The sequence below is a fragment of the Rhineura floridana genome, chromosome 5 (genome assembly GCF_030035675.1).
Source record: "Rhineura floridana isolate rRhiFlo1 chromosome 5, rRhiFlo1.hap2, whole genome shotgun sequence".
NCBI lineage: Eukaryota > Metazoa > Chordata > Lepidosauria > Squamata > Rhineuridae > Rhineura > Rhineura floridana.
This window is the reverse complement of record NC_084484.1, coordinates 65,806,518-65,824,377: the sequence shown is the minus strand read 5'-3', so window position 1 is coordinate 65,824,377 and position 17,860 is coordinate 65,806,518. Positions and strand designations below refer to the sequence as shown.

At 44.0% G+C, this 17,860-nt stretch overlaps 1 protein-coding gene across 2 annotated transcripts in view; it reads left to right on the top strand.

Moving 5' to 3' along the window:
- LOC133384980 (E3 SUMO-protein ligase ZBED1-like) overlaps window positions 1-17,860 on the top strand; it is a 207,462-nt gene that overhangs the window by 117,753 nt on the left and 71,849 nt on the right. For both annotated transcript variants that reach the window (XM_061627032.1, XM_061627033.1), the window contains one exon: window positions 6,043-6,144. In XM_061627032.1, the coding sequence (XP_061483016.1) occupies window positions 6,043-6,144 (102 nt within the window). The remainder of the gene's footprint in view (window positions 1-6,042; window positions 6,145-17,860) is intronic.

Genomic DNA, 17,860 nt, shown 5'->3' with positions numbered 1-17,860 from the left:
GGATATTTGCAACTGGGCAGTAGTTGTCACAATCCAATGGGTCCAGGGTGGACTTTTTCAGGAGTGGCTGGATCACCACCTCTTTCTGGGTGGTCCGACCACTCCTTCCCACAACAATGTGTTGACCACACCCTGGATCCCCCTAGTAATACTCCCTCAGCAAGCTAAGAATCCAAGAGGTGCAAGGGTAGATGAGATACATTGCTGGCTGCATTGTCACAAGCACCTTGTTCACATTATCAGGGCACATCAACTGAAACTGATCCCAAGAAGTTGCCCTGGACATCTCAATGGATACTGCAGTGAATGTGGATGTGGTGTCAAGATTGATATGAAGGCGAGCAACTTTACCCTTGAAGTGCCTTGCAAACAATTTACAGTGAGCTTCCAAAAGGTCTAAAACTCTATCCCCTGGAGTACCTTTCAACAGGACCTGGACACTACAAAAAAGCTCCACTGGACAGCTACTTGAGGGTGCAATGGAGGCAAAGAAGTGGGCTGCCTTCTTTGTCCTCACTACCACACAGTAGGCACAATTATGTTGTTTCACTTGTGTTTGGTCTACTACACAGCACGTCTTTCGTCACCTGCACTTTAGCCATAGTCCGGCCTGGTATACCAAGGTGCAGAATGGGGACCTCAGTGTCGGAGAGGGCATTCAGGGCAATTGTGTCAAGAGCCCAGTGGAGCTCGTTCCACAGCATGACATGTGCTTCAACAGTCATCAGCTCTATCCACTGCAAACCTCCAAAAGGCATTCAGGAATACATTGAATTCCATTAGTCTCTGGGGGTGGACCATCTTAATATGACCATCAGCCCTGCACAGGAGAATTGAAGCTGTAAGCCCCTACTTCACTAGGAAGTGATTTGTCCATGACAACTGTGTGACATCTGTTCCTTATCACTAGATCCCTCCTTCCTCCATCTGGAGTAAAAAGCAAATAAAGGGTGTACCCTGCCTTAGGTGTCGCATCTTTGATAACTTGAGACAGTCTCATGGTCATCATGGAGGCCATGAGGTCCTGAGCCTGAACACTAGAGCAGCCTCAGCATGGATATTGAAATCACCCAGGACTATCGTTCTGGGTTCCTCCAACACCACCGTTGAGACTAGCGTTGCCAGTTCTCAGGGATCTCACTGGAGACTCAGGGATCGCTGTTGCTGTTCTGACCTCCAGTCAGACTCACCCGCATGTCCCTGAATCTCCAGCTTTTGTGGATGGCCACCCAGCCGCGCATGCGTGTCCTAGCTTTCAGACACGCATACGCTAATTTGCCCCTTGCTTCTACCTGCTTCAATGCCTCCTTCCTTTTCCTCTCTCTTTCTACCTCTCTCCTTTGCATGCATGTGCATTGCGCCACCCACCCTGGCAGCACAACAACCCACCAAGCCAGGGACGGGGAAGGACTCCATTCACCTTCCCAACAAGCACCACCTCTCATTCTCATTGGCTGCCCTTGAGGCCCAATGAGAGCCCAGGCTTCCTCAGCAGTGGCGCAATCAGAGAGAGAAAGTGAGGGAGGAACTTGGAGCAGGTACGGTGTGAGTTGGCTGGCTGGCGTGCTGGCTGGCTGGGTCGCTGGGAAGGGCCCCAGCTTTGGGGTTTTTACCTGGATTAGACCTGCTACCTGGTGCCTGCTTAGTTACTGGGTGACCTTGGGCCAGTCACTGCCTCTCAGCCTCAGAGGGAGGCAAGGGTAAACCTCCTCTGAATACCTCTTACCATGAAAACCCTATTCATACGGTTGTCATAAGTCTGGATCGACTTGAAGGCAGTCCATTTCCATTTTGCATCCATGCTCCCTAAGCCAGTGAGAAGGAATGACCTTGTCACTTCAGCTGGACCCGGGAACACCCTCTTTTAAGTAAGATTTCTATCTTAATTTCCAATCAGAGAATTTTTTTTTGAATTGTATGCTCCAAGAAACTGTGGTTGATACTTAATGAATCATGCTTAATGACATCACTAGGGCCTGCCCCTGTGATGTCACTAGGGCCCACCCCGGAACATTGCTGGGGCCCGCCCCGGGACATCACTGGTGCCCACCCCGTGATGTCACTAGGGCCTTCCCCCGTTTTCTCAGGTTTTGGGGTGGTTCCAACCTGGCAACCCTAGTTGAGACTGCTTTTGGCAGCTCAGTCAGGTAAGCTGCTGGGCAGCAGGGTGGATGGTACACCACCAGCAAAACTAATTTACTCTTTCCTTGACCTGACACCAGATGCAGGCCAACTAAGCCAGCTCCAAGACAGAGTGGTTTCCTGGTGATAGAGATGGAAGTTCTATGGACCACAGTAATTCCCCTCCCCCCATCCCTGCAGCCTGTGCTGCTGCACTAAATATCCAGGTGGGCACAGCTGGGTCAGATCAGCTCCTCCCACCTCATGCACCCAGGCCTCAGTAATATGCACCAGATTGGCACCTTCATCCATGATGAAATGACAATTATTATGTACCAATCTGGCGTTAAACAACAGTACACACACAGGCCAGTGGGCAAAGCAACTGAGCAACCAAGAATCCATCATTGGGAGGAGTTGGAGTGAGGAACAAGGTGTGGATAACATTGCCCTCATCTTCCATAATAATTTTATCACCTTCTCATGGCTACATCTCCCTCTGCCTTGATCACTGAACTTGGGGTGGCATCACCCATGTCCCTTCTTCCCAAGAGTCATCCTAAACATATAATACAAACAACAGCAGCCCACCAACAAAATCTACCATCACCAGTTATCCCAGTAGGCATCTGACAAAATTGGGAACAGTTACTGGAGGTATACAACACCCAGCCAATACCTGTTACATAGGGGGATATCATCTCTCTCCACCCCATCTCACACCCAGGGAGGGCCAGCCTTCTGCCAGTTACAGACTCTCACTCTGAAGGCATTTGGCAACTGTCTCCTATCATATAAGTCACTGTACATGCTCTTGGCCTGTGCAAGAACCACGTGTCTTAGGTCCTCCCAGCTATCTAACCTCCTCTAGGTTGGGGGAGGGGGAAACAGAAGCGGAGGTAGTGCTCTCGCCCTCAGGACTGCAAAAGGGGCTCCCCAGTGGATTACCCCAAGGGCTGCTGGTCTTTTATGCACCCTGACAAGCCAGGATATGATGCAAGAGGCTGCAGGATTGAGTGCAGCCTCTCTCTGAACTCTGGGTCAGATGGGGGTTCCAGCACTTACCAGGGACCTCAGCTATCTCAAGGGACAGCAACCCAGAGGATCAAGCAAAACACCCAGAGGATCAAGTATTCACTCCCAGGATATGCCTTCTCTGGTCCTCCAGTGCTGCAGCTCTTCTGGCCAATCAATCCTTTTCAAATATAGTTTTGTAAAATACTAAAAAGCCCATTGCATTTCAGTTGAAAACAACCTTCTTCAAGGGCTCTCATCAGGAACAAGCCAAATGTTGCATTGATCAAAGAACTTTATTCTCACTAAGTGCTTCTGAACAATGATGTTTTCAACCAAAACATGGGCCTTTTTTAAAAAAGAAAATCACTTTATAGGCACTGTATTTGAAAAAGATTGATTTCTTTGTACAGTTTTGAGACTAATCCTCTTCCTTTACCTGTCTTGGCTTTTTGTGCCTCCCCCCTTTTTTTCTTCTCTTGCTTGTTGCCGATAACAGCAAAACTGCTCTTTGATACCATTCTGTGGGCAAGGATCTGGCATCCTTATTCAGAAACCTCCTACAATCTACCCTCCTTCTCAAGAATGAGTTGTACATATATTTTGCCATGTCATCATAGCATGGTGGGATGAAAATCCTGAGAGTGTACTGACCTTGTTTTCTTCCCCTTGACATCTGACAAAGCTGTGATTGTGCTGCTTTTATGGAGCGTGTTACCTAAGAAGTATTACAAAAGCATATCAGAACAGAGGAAAGAAGTGCAGGTGCATTTGTTGCTGCATACTTTCATGTCTGTGAGAGAATGATACTCTGAATAGAACTGATTTTAGAAAGAACAGAGATAATTTGCCACCATGTATTTCTAGAGTTTCTATTTTTAGATTTAAATGTTATTGGCTCTTGTTTTTTAGTTTCTCTTTGGAAAAAAGAATATGCCACATAGCAAAGTTGATTATGTTAATCCATTTGGAGCATAAGCAGCATTGCTGTTACTAGGAGTTTTGAAGAATAATGGATGGATAAATTGAAGCTGTTAAGCATAAATTTGACTAAATATTTATATGGCAAGAAGGCCTAACTTGGATAGGTGTAGAATTTGTTTGTATTCTGTGATTTCTCTTGTTTGTCCTCTGCCTAGAAGTGTTACACATTCAAAAATCTTGCAATATCATTTCTTATATTGTTAAGGAAAATAATATGACACAGGCTACACAACTAATGACTAAATTAGATTTGATCACAATCTGTCAATCAGTTTGAAGAATGTTCACTCTGAAGTAAGTCCCAAAAAGATCACTTGGCATGAGCTAGCATGGTTAAACAGTTCTAAGACTACAATTCTTTGTCCATTTACATAAGGGAAAGCTTCACTGAGTTCAAGGGGAGTCAGTTCTGAGTAGTCATCTATAGGATTCCACTGTAAGTGTTACTGTAATCCACAAAGGAAATTTAAGGATTAAGTGAACCATCGTACTGAAAAAAAGTTTTACCATTTGGTAGATACGTTTAGGATTATAATCTAATTCTGACACATAATCTAGTATCATTCCCCACTAGTTTTTTACATATTAATCCTGCTCTTCCTCCAAGAAGTTTAGGGTTACATATATGTGGTGATCCCATATTTATCCTTACAACAACTATGTGAGTTAGGTCAGGTTGGTTGGGAGGTGTTGACTGGCCTCTACACTACATTGTGATTTTCAGGACAATAAAAATGGAAATGGACTGCTTTCAAGTTGATCCTGACTTATGGCTACCCTATGAATAGGTTTTTCATGGTAAGCGGTATTCAGAGGGGGTTTACCATTGCCTCCCTCTGAGGCTAGTCTTCCTTGGCTGGCTAGGGCCTGCTCAGCTTGCCACAGCTGCACAAGCCAGCCCCTTCCTTGTCCGCAACTGCCAGCTGGGGGGCAACTGGACTCCTTGGGACTATGCAGCTTGCCCACGGCTGCACAGGTGGCAGGGCACGTAACCCCTGAGCCACTCAGTGTGGGGGTGATCTTTAGCTGGCCCTTGACACCCAGGAGACACGAGCGTGGATTTTAACTCATAGACTCTGGACTCCGTGCCAGGCTCTCCTCCCCACTGTGCTATAGTGCATGCCAGATACCAGAGTCTGCAAATGTGGAAAACAGGCAGTCTTACCCTTAACAAATGTCTCTCATCTGAAGGTGCATTTTACTCTCTGAAGCACCAATGATGTCACATGTTGATTTACAGTTAAACAAGTAACATGTTGCTGGTCTGTCCACGATAAAACATAGGCATATTATATTTATAAATGTTTTCTCTTGCAAACATTTCCCATGGTTGATAAGTGATGGTAAGTAAGTTTCTTTACTTATTTTTGTGTAGGTACCTAAGAGAAAATATTTCCACCTCCTCCGACTGTTCTAGCCTTAACAAATAAAAGTCCAGTTTTGTCCTCACTGTCTAGGTTTAAGAATCTCCCGTGAGTGTGATGTTCTTCTTCCTGGAATACAAAGTTCAATACAAGAATTTTTCTTAATGAATGCTAAATTAATTGTACTTTATATGTATGTGAACATGATGACACTGTGTTTGGTTTCCTGAAAAAGGGAGGGGTGAGCTTGATATGAGATTGTAAATATGCAGATTTTTGCCATTGTAGCCAGATATACATTCTGATAAAAGAAATTAGCAAAGTGTCTTGTCCAGTATATTTTGTTAAATGTGCCACTAAAGAGGGATCATGAAAAAGTCTGTTAGATTCTGAAAACAGAAAGTGGAACACAAAGCAACAGTTCTTCTCATGTTTTATTGTTAGTAGATTGTGTGTCTACAAATAACTTTAATAGTAAAGTTGAAGGCTATTGAATCCAATATGAATAATTTTGTTTTTCACTTGATTCATTCCTCATTGTTTTTTCTCCCTCTTTCAGTGGAGTTTTTATACTGTGATTTGTCTTCCATGAAGTCCGTACGTCAATTTGTTCAAGTATTTAAAGCAAAGAATTGCCCACTCCATGTCCTGATCAATAATGGTGAGTTTTCTCAAAACATGCTTTTTGTATGAATGTTTACCTTTTGGGATCCATGCCATTGTTGTATATTTTACTCCTTTCTTGAACCAAAGAATGTTGTTGTTGTTGTTGTTGTTATATTTCTATCCTGCCCTTCGTCCCAGCAGGAGCTTAGAATATACATCTGTTTTGTTTAAAAAAAGCCCCCCCTCATTTTGCTGAAGTGGGTGCAATGTTCCTGAATCTGAAAATGTTGTCCACTGACAGTTTATGCTAATAGAATCATTTATGCATCAACCCAGTGTGCAATAGCAGTGAAAAAGGCTGAGTATCAGTAATTGTTTGGAAACATCCAGTAACAAAATGCCGTTATGTAACTCTATGACAGCATTCCTGACCTAATGCTCTCCAGATGTTTTGGACTACAACTCCCATCAGGTCTAGCCAGCATGGCCATCGTTAAGGATGATGGGTTACACTCCAAAATATCTGGAAGGCATCAAGTTGAAGATGACTGCTATATGCGCATTTCTAGTCACCCCATCTCAAAAAGATACAGAAAAGATCACCCACAATGACCAAGGGGTGGAGCACCTTGCCTTACAAGAAAAGGCTAAAGAACTTGAGGCATTTTAGTTAAGAAGAAAATGTGATGTAATAAAGGTCGATCAAATTATGAATGGGTTGAAGAGAGAGAATAAAGGGATATTTTTTCTCTTTCTTTCCTAGTATCAGAGGATGGGTTCACCAATGAAATTGTTTGGCAGTAGGCTCAGAATAGACAAAATTAAGTTCTATTTCACAGAACACACAATTCACCTATTAGCTGCCACATAATATGGTGAGTGCCACTACGGTAGATGGCTTTTTAAAAAGGATTAGACAAGTTCATGGAGACGAGGTCTATCAATGACTATTAGCTGTGATAGCTAACTGAAATACCCACATTCAGACACAGTAACTCTGAAAGCCGTTTTCTGGGACCCAACGTGGTGGGTGGCTGTTGACTTTATGCCATACTTGTAGATTTTCTACAAACATCTGGCTGGCCACAGATGGAAACAAGATACTTGACAAAATTGGTCCTCTGTTTGATCCAGCAGGGCTCTTCTTATGTCCTTAATCATTTTCTGTGTTAAACTTTCAGGATTGTCTAGATATTTCAGGAAACTGGTCTGGACTGGGAAAATGTTCAGCCTGCATTTTAGTCCAAAAATATTGCAATATGCAGTTTTGTATCTTAAAGCACCTGAGCTCAGATTCTCATTTTCATTCCATAAGAAAAGATGATGGACACCTTCCATTCATCCTTCTGCTTTCCCATTACTGACTTCCCATTATTTATTTATTTATTTTATTAAATTTATTAGTCGCCCATCTGTCTGGCTGTCCAGCCACTCTGGGCGACGTACAAAGTAAAAACATACAAATACATTAAAACATTAAAAATCTCAACAACAATAATAAAACCTAAAGGTAAAGGTGTCCCCGGACTTGTAGTGCGAGTCGTTTCCGACTCTTAGGGTGACGCCTTGTGACGTTTGCTAGGCAGACTGTATATATGGGGTGGGATTGCCAGTTCCTTCCCCGGCCTTTCTTTACCCCCCAGCATATGCCGGGTACTCACTTTACCGACCATGGATGGATGGAAGGCTGAGTGAACCTCGACCCCTTTATTTATTTATTAAATTTATTAGTCGCCCATCTGGCTGGTTGTCCAGCCACTCTGGGCGACGTACAAGATAAAAAACAATACATTAAAATGTTAAAATTTAAAACCATAACAGTAAAAACCTAACCCACCCCAAAAGCCTGCCTGAAGAGCCAGGTCTTCAAGGCCCGGCGGAAGCTCATCATAGAAGGGGCATGGCGGAGATCATTTGGGAGAGAGTTCCACAGGGTGGGGGCCACTATTGAAAAAGCCCTCTCTCTAGTCCTCACCAGTCTAGCTGTTTTAACCGGTGGGATCGAGAGAAGGTCTTCTGAGGCTGATCTTGTTGAGCGGCATCCCTGACGATGCTGGAGGCGCTCCTTCAGATAGACTGGGCTAAAACCGTGTAGGGTTTTAAAGGTCAAAACCAACACCTTGCATTGGGCCCGGTAAACAACCGGTAGCCAGTGCAACTCCTTCAGCACTGGAGTGATGTGATCTTGCCGGCGGCTGCCTTTAATCAGACGAGCCGCCGCATTCTGTACCAGTTGCAGCTTCCGGACCGTTTTCAAGGGTAACCCCACGTAGAGCGCATTACAGTAGTCTAGGCAAGAGGTGACCAGGGCATGTACCACCGGTGGGAGCAGATGGTTGGGAAGGTAGGGGCGCAGCCTTCGTATCAGATGGAGTTGATACAGCGCCGCCCGGCTCACAACCGAGACTTGAGCCTCCATGGACAGCTGGGAGTCAAGAATGACCCCCAGGCTGTGGACCTGGTCTTTCAAGGGCAATCGTACCCCATTGAGCACCAGGTCCACATCCCCCAGCCTTCCCTTGTTTCCCACAAACAGTACCTCGGTTTTGTCAGGGTTCAGCTTCAGCTTATTCCTTCCCATCCAGCCACTCACCAACTCCAGGCACTTGGACAGGGTTTCTACAGCCAACCTCGGTGAAGATTTAAATGAGAGATAGAGCTGCGTGTCATCCGCATACTGATGACATTGCAGCCCAAATCTCCTGATGATTGCCCCCAGCGGCTTTATATAGATGTTGAACAGCATCGGGGAGAGGATGGAACCCTGTGGCACCCCACAAGTGAGAGGCCAAGGATCCGAGACCTCATCCTCCAATGCCACTCTTTGGTACCTACCAGATAGGAAGGAATGGAACCACTGCAATACAGTGCCCCCCATGCCTAACCTCTTCAGGCGGTCCAGGAGGATAACGTGGTCAACAGTATCGAAAGCCGCTGAGAGATCAAGGAGGACAAGGAAGGTGCATTCGCCCCTATCCCACGCCCTCCTCATATCATCTACCAAGGCGACCAAGGCTGTTTCAGTCCCATGTCCAGGCCTGAAGCCCGATTGAAATGGATCCAGATAATCCGCTTCCTCCAAGTGCGCTTGCAACTGCTTTGCCACCACCCGCTCAACTGCCTTGCCTAAGAATGGCAAATTTGAGACTGGGCGAAAGTTGTTCAGATCTTGGGGATCCAAGGAGGGCTTCTTTGAGATTGGTTTTATTACTTTCTCCTTGAGCGCTGATGGCATTACTCCCTCTTCGAGAGATGTATTTACCACCAGCTTGATCCCCTCACCCAGTCTATCTTTGCAGCTCATAATGAGCCACGATGGGCAAGGATCGAGTAAGCAAGTGGTTGGCTTTAAGGTTGAAAGCACCTTGTCCACTTCATCAGATGGAAGAAGCTGGAACTGATCCCACAGCACCAGAGCACCACTGGTCACCTCTGGCTCGCTCACTGTGTCCACAGCGCACGGAATAGCACTCTTAATACGATCGATTTTCTCCGCAAAGTGTTTAGCAAACTCGTCACAGGAGGCCTTAGCATGTTCCATTGGTTCCGGAGCAACTGGACCGACCAGGCTCCAGACCACTTGGAACAGTCTCCTGGGACAGCACTCTGCAGATGCAATAGAGGCAGCATAAAAATCTTTTTTTGCTGCCCTTATTGCCACATGATAGGCTGCTGCAGCCGCTCTAACATGTGTCCAATCGTCAGAGCGAGATTTCCGCCACCGGCGCTCTAGCCGTCTCACCTCCCGCCTCAGAATTCTCAACCGTGGGGTGAACCACGGTGCCTTCTGAGCTCTATTCAGGGGGAGAGGGCGTTTCAGAGCCACCTGGTCTAATGCCCCGGTGATTGCGGCATTCCACCCCTCCACCAGGGTCTCAGCTGAGTGGCTGTGTGCATGCTCCAGAGAGTCCCCAAGCGCATTCAGGAATCCATCAGGATCCATCAGACGCCTGGGGCGGACCATCTTAATAGGTCCTCCACCCCCACGGAGGGTTTGTGGCACCGAAAAGTCCATCCTCACCAAGTAGTGGTCTGACCATGACAAGGGGGTGATGGATGTACCCCCAATTTTCAGATCACTCCCCTCCTCTCCTGAGACAAACACAAGGTCGAGTGCATGACCGGCTACATGGGTGGGCCCCATTGTAATAAGGTGCAGCTCCCAGGAAGCCATGGTTTCCATGCAGTCCCGAGGCACCCCAGTAAGGATGGCCTCTGAATGTACATTGAAGTCCCCCAATACCAGCAGGTTTGGGGACTGTACATGCACAGCCGAGACCACCTCCAGCACCTCGGCCAGGGAGTCCATCGTGCAGCGGGGTGGACGGTACATGAGCAGAATCCCTAGACTGCCCTTTGGGCCCAACCTCCAGTACATGCAGGCTGCTACCTTGGTCTCACAGAGAGGAGGTCTGGTGAGAACCAGGGACCTTCGGTAAATAACCGCCACTCCTCCTCCCCGACTACCGACCCTCGGCTGCTGTGCATACGAGAACCCAGCTGGACACATGGCCGCAAGGATAGGAGCAGCAGCCTCATCCAGCCAGGTTTCCGTAATACATGCCAGGTCCGCGCCCTCATCCAATATCATATCATGGATGAGGGATGTTTTTTGGGCAACAGACCTGGCATTGCACAGCAGCAGTCGAAGGCCAGAGTATGGAGTCAAACATCCCCCAGCTGTCTGTTGGCTCTGGACAGGCCCGGAACAGGGGACAGATATTAAGCATCTCTCCCTAGTTCCTCTTACCTGACGTGACCTGCCCCTAGCTTTCCCCCAGCATCTGCCGCCCAGCCTCGGTATACATTGGCCTCCCACCCTTCCCCCATCTCTCCCCTGTGATTGACACATGCCCTGATGTAGGCTTCCACCACTCAGGCAGGCACCCAACCTTAAAACAACCCCCCCCAAAGAAAAAAGAAAAGAAAAAAAAAAGGATGACCCACAACCAGCACACAAAAAAAACCCAGGCCACCTCAGCCAGCTGGCTTATGTATCCCTCCAAAGAGGGACAGGTGGTGGAAATCAGTCACAGCTGGCTGGGTACCTGGGGCCTGGTCCTGCAAGATGCACGTCTGCCAGGCAGAAGTCCCACAGGGAAGGGTGGTGGAGGTGGTGATCCAGCAGCAGCAGCAGCAGCAGGCTCTCCTTCCCTGGGCGGCGATGTTCTCCTCTTCCTGCAGGCACTGGTCTCCGGAGGACTTCCTCCTTCCATTGGAATTGAACTCCGGCCGTGAGCAGAGCTTTGGCTGCATTACTGCTGCTTACCACTCTGCGCCACGGAGGGTCATAAAACCTAACCCACCCCAAAAGCCTGCCTGAAGAGCCAGGTCTTCAAAGCCCGGCAGAAGCTCATCATAGAGGGGGCATGGCGGAGATCATTTGGGAGGGAATTCCACAAAGTGGGGGCCACAATTGAAAAAGCTCATTACAGACTTCAGCAACAGGAATATGACAATTGGAACCTGCAAAAAAAAATTGCATGTGAAGTACTCCTGTACAGAACTCCAGCCAGCCATGACTTCTTCCAGGATACTTTATTGCATTCCCTCTCCACCCCAGTTTTCTACCCTCGTTTCAGTCGTCATTCATCCATCATTGCTGCAAACCTAGAGTCCCAGTTACCCCTATAGTTTCTTCTTGTGCATGGATGGTGCTGATTTGGCTATATACTAATAGTATTAGTATATAGGAAATTCTCACATTCTAGGCTGCATCTTGGGGCATAATAGTAATTGTTCTAGATCATCATAAGTTGATAGGCAGAGATAAAGCTATAGGCAGTACATACCACCATCTAGGTAGTAGCAGGAGAGGAGGAGAGCATGAAGAATAAGCAAATTGATTTTTTTTTCATTTGCTGTACAAATAATACAGCCAATTCTGGAAGAGGAAGGAAGGAGGGTGGTGAATTACTGGCCGCAAACAAGGTTGTCAAGTTTAAACTATGAATCTCCTATCGGACAACTTAACAAAAGAAAATACAGGATGAACAACTGAAAGAAGTTTTGATTGAGTCTAACTTCTATATAGCTGGGTCATGTGCTGGTGCTTCTTGAAATTCTCTGGAAAAATGAATTAAATCAAATGAAACTGTGGAATAAAGCCAAACTTTTAAACTGTTTGCCTGAGTTTTCATAACTCAGTGTCAGTACCGGAATACATGTTCTGTTGGCTTTCCCGAACATGCAAGTGTGCTGCCTTGTCCGTCTTAGATGAGATTCAGAGCTACATAAAAGTAATTGGATGAGTTCCTTCTGAAAGGTTTGTTTAGTTGTGATTAAAACTTAAATTCTGTAGAATCAGGTTCAAATTAGTGTGGCATTTCTTGTCTTTGGCATCACGATATGATGCATTCAGTTTTTAATGTGTACCACTGGTAAAGGTCAGTTTAGTCTAGTCCCTTCTGTTCTATTAAATAAGATAGGCGTGTTAGCTTAGATATCATAACCGGTAAGTAGCACGTAACACAAAACATTCCAGTTCTGCATTCTCTGTTTATTAACAGACTTGGTAATAAAGGTGCTTTGAACTGTTCTGCATTTCAGTATAATTTTATTTAATTCTTTATCAATTGCAAGGCACTTCCTTTTGCCAAGATAAATGAGCTTTTCAAGAAAGTTTATCAGGAGCTTTAGTGAAATGTTTGGCTTAACTGTGTGCATTTCACCATGCCTGGAACAGAATCACAATAATACATACTTTCTACTCCTAACTCCTCCCCTTACTTAATTAGGTTAGCCCCTGGTAATCTACCAGTTTTAGAACTGTTCCCTTTTGTTTCATTTTAGAAACTGAAATATGTTCATAATTTCAGTCTTCTTCTTTTTGGTATACTGTTAATTAATTTGATGGAATGTTGATGAAAAACCAGAATAATTTCAACCCTCAGAAGGACTAATTTGAAGGTTCATCATGGCAATGGGAAGTATCCTGTCAATTTCAAGTTTTAGGTATCTCACTCTTGGGACTGAAATAGCTGCTTTATGGGTGAAGAAAATTATGAGGACTCTCAAAGACCCGCTGACAGATGCCTCTTGGTTAAAATACATATGTTGGCAGCATTCCATTCTGCTCTGCCCTATAGACTTGAATGGAAAAAAACTTCCCAAAACGTGTGTATTATGGAGGAAATCGTTTGGTAATTACATTCCTTTTCTGTATCTCCAGAAGTATTTGATTTGCCTTTGGGCCCTTTAAATGGGTAATTATAGCTTACACAGTGCCAAAGTAGAGCTTTAGTTTACATGCAGTGAAAATTGCCATGTCTATCGTTTTCCCCAGTTATAGATATTCAGAACTTTATTTTGAGTAAGATCCAAGGCCACCTCGGTCTTGCCCCTAGAATGTCTTGTTTGGGGGCTTAAGTCTGGCCACCACCAGCAAAAGAACCACTGACAATAGTCCTACATTCAGAGTTATCCACAGGCATAGCGGGAGCAAGCAGATGTGAAGTTCTTTGATGACAGAAAGGCTCTTGTACTCTTTCCTAAGCTCCTCAAGCCAGAAAATCTGGAGGTTAGGATTGCTCTTTTTTTAAAAAAAAAATCTAGTATTAACCTAGAAAACTCAGAAGATAAAAGTTATCTTTTGGGCACCTTGTAAAAAGTTATTTCACCATGTAGCTGCCTACTTATGTCTGAAAAACATAACTTACAGTATGCCTGACAAATATGTTTACTTGTTGTCGTAATGATATATGATTGCTTTGAATGAGACACTGCTGCTGATAATCCATTTTCCCCACCCCTGCAAAGATCTACAATTAGGCCTATCAACTAGATTTACGTTAATGACAATTGTTATAAAGCATTTTTAAAAAACCCTGCAGATCTGGGAACTGCATTTTTCCTCTCCAGAAATCAAGCTTTGTTTTCTTTCTCTAAAAATCAAGCTTTATTGTTTGAGTGACTGGACGGATAATTAAATTTATTTAGTTAAAGTCATGGGAACATACACAATATAAGCACTAGAAGGGGGTAGGAGCACAGTTAATGAACAACATGGTGCTCACAAGGAAAAATTCTAAGGAGATGGGTATTGAACCCCTCCCTGAGCTCAGTAAAGATCTTTTGCGAATTAAGCAGGCAAAAATAACTCAGTTCTACCCCTCTAAAGAGTTGGTGTGTGAAGAAATAAAAGTTAAGGAAGCAAGGGAAGCCGATCAGGAAACTCCTCGCCGAGCGGCCTCAGCCCTGGATTGGTCAATTAATAATCTTCCAGATAGGCACTGTGATTATGAAGACCTAGCTGCTGTTAACCTGGCTCAAGAACTGGCTTGGGTGGAGAGCAAAATAAGTCTGGGGGTAGTAGCTACTCCCCAGCAAAACTCGAAATTTGCTCCTAATAAGCCTTATATCAGCCAATCCCCTAGTACATTTGAAGACTCTGGAGAGAAGAAAGGCTTGACCCAGCTTAGTCAATTAGAAACGGACAAGAAGCAGGAAAAGGAATTATCTCCTGGGAATACAAAAAGTATGGAACCAAACGAAACCTGGCCCTTTTGGATGGCGTCGATTTTAAACCGGATTTTAATGTTTTTAGCAGAATCTAATCAGCTTCTCACAACTTTAACTGAAGCATTTATTAAACTAGACACCAATTATGGGGAGAAAGTTCCTACCCCTCCGTTAACTCTGGTTATTAAGCAGAATGTGCAATCAAAGCGTTCTCATAGAAGTGAAAACAAGAAGGCTACAACCAAGACAAGAAGATGGCATGCTACCCCTATGGCTAAGAAGAGCAAAAACATTAAAAATCTGAAAAGACAGTGTAAAATGAACTTTAAAAATTTATTTAAATTATTGGAGACTCCACAGGAGCAGAGCAAGAAGAAAATACCCAAACAAGCTCCTCGTCAAGAACAAAAGCAGCCTGCTAATGATAAGATCACACAAGCTCTGCTGGAAATTTCTCCTTTGCCTCTATTACTTAGGAACTCATCACAGAACCAACAACTGGACCAACAAGATCCCTGGTCAATAAGGGCTCCAAACCCTAAACCACCCAGCAGTTGGAAAAGAAATACGGAATGGTCCCTTGTTTTGAACCGTTTTAAATTAGCTATAGCCAATTATCCAAAACCATTGGGCTACGTAGCTCAAGAGGACCGCAGGATGCACCTTCAAAAATTGTTGGATAGCATTATTCCAACTAGGATTAATACGGAAGATATACTGCACATAGACTATCTATTCTATGACTATATCAGTGCCCGTGCTATAATATCCTTTATAAATATAGAAAAAGTGAAGCAATTGTTCAAATATAAAGATTTACTCTTAACTCAAGGTCTCATAGTTACTAGAGTTTTTGAGAACATAGCACCACCTTTCCCGTTAACCATGCCTGTTAATTCTGAACCATACGAGTGCTCATTAAATCCTGGGTCTAACCCGGACAGCAACCTTACTGATCTGGACCCAGAACTGACGGCTCCCCAATCTCATACGCTAGGTCCTCTGGCACGGCCGATTCTGGAATCTGTAGAACTTCCTGAGATACTTCCCATAACAGCGGAAGCAAAGGAGGTAAAGGAGCAGTTTATAGAAGAGGAACGATACTTACTTGACAAATTTGCCACTCTTATCTACTGAGATACAAGCTGACATCTTCACAAGACTTTACAAACTAACAGCTACCCTAGAAAGAATATCAACAATTCCCAAGAAGGGGGATACCGATAACACACAATCCAATGAGTGTAATCCCCCTAAGGCATTTGCAACGGGTCAGTCCGCTCCTCCGGAGAACCTACCCCAAAGAGGAAATGATGTTACAAGCAATACTCGCTCAATTCGAGTTGAAGCAGAAATTAATCTGCTGTCCCCAGCTACGATACCAAAATCACCGGTAAAGAAACCATCCACAATTGTCCCTAAGTCCGAGATTGCCAAACTTACAACTGCTATGTGGACGGCTAGGAGATGGCTTGAACCTAATGAAGAGGGCTCTCCCCCAAAACCTGTCAACCATATCAGACATTCACCGAAACAACTACATCTAATAATTTCAAATATTAGCAGAATCGACCCATGGATAGATAAAATTGATTGTTGGCAGGATTCCGATTTGCCTCATATACCAGCATTGCGCCAGAAATTACCATCACAGCAAGTCACTCTCCCCTGACAAGGAGCTAAGCAAACTTGCTCGCATCTCCAGTTTCTATCATGGAACATTGCAGGGTGGAAAAACAAAATATCTGACCCATTATTTTTGAACTTTCTCAAAAATTACGACATCATTTTTCTACAGGAGACTTGGCATAAAGGAGAGCCAGGCTTAAATGGTTTTTCTGCTCATTATCTTGAGGCTGCACCTAGTAATAAGAGAGGCCTCTCTAAGGGTGGTCTGTGTATGTTTATATCCACCAAAATTTATGCATCTATAGCCAAGCTAAATCCCCTTAAGGATCTTGCAATCTCCACAATTATTAAATTTCCATGGGCGACCCTACTTCTTGTTAATGTATACTTTCCCCCAGCTCAAAAAAAAAAATCCAGCAAGGCGAGCATTGATAAGCTGGAAAAATATTTAATAAGTCTGTCAGTGCGTCATCCCGAAGCACTGGTGATCATAGCAGGGGATTTCAATGCAAGAGTTGGCCTTAATGATGTAGCCCTCTATTCCAGACTTCATATGGTACCGCCTACAGGGGATAGGCCCTCACTTGTTCCAAATAGAAGATCGAGAGATAAGGGCATTAATTATGCTGGTTTTTGCCTAATGCAACTCATTACTAGCAGGAATCTAATACTGGTTAATGGGCGGGTGAAAGGGGATTATATTGGAGAATTTACTTATCACGCGAGTAGGTGCCTAAGAATAAGTTCGTGGCTTAAATTGATATTCAGCCCCATAGGGTTGACACCGTATATTTTGCAGGACAGATTCCATTCATCATGGGAATTGATGATTAACAATAAAATAAAAACTTTAGGCTTCTCAATCCCAGACATCCTACATATGGGTCTTTCTAAAGCCAAGGAACAAATCTTACAGAGAATTAAAGATGTGGATAGACAACAACATTTTGCTTTGGTTAGGAAGCATATCTTTAACTCCAACCCACAACATCCAAAGTCGTATCTCTTTAACTTACCCCTACCAAAACATCGAAAAGCATTTGTGTGGGCAAGGCTAAATTGCCTACCAAATGCATTTTTGTTGGGCAGATACAATAAAACACCTTACTGTGATCGAATATGTCCTTGTAATGTTGGGATGGTTGAAACGCTAACTCATGTAATTTTGCATTGTATTCTGTATCTCGAGCCTAGAAATCATCTGATCAAACCCCTAATTAGTTCATTGCCAGGGAGAAGTGAGGATTTCTATGTTAAATACCTCCTTGCGGATCAATCCGCCTCCATTACTTTTTTTTTTTTTAATAATTTTTATTCAAATTTTCATACAACATACAAAACTAAACATTCAAAGACAAAAAACAAAATCAAAAATAATTGAACAAAAAGAAAAAAAAATAAGGAATAAAATATTGACTTCCCATTTGTCACATATCAAATCAGTTATAAGTCTATAATATATAACAATCCTGTCTCTTAAATCATATTATAAAATCACTTTCCTCCAATAGTTATCTTACTTAATCATCAGATCTCATAAACATTACTTTGTTCTTTCCACAAAAAGTCAAAGAGAGGTTTCAGTTCTTTAAGAAATATATCTATCAATTTTTTTCCAAATAAGCATATCAATTAATCCATCTCATTACTAATTATAATAATCTTATTGTCATAACCATAGT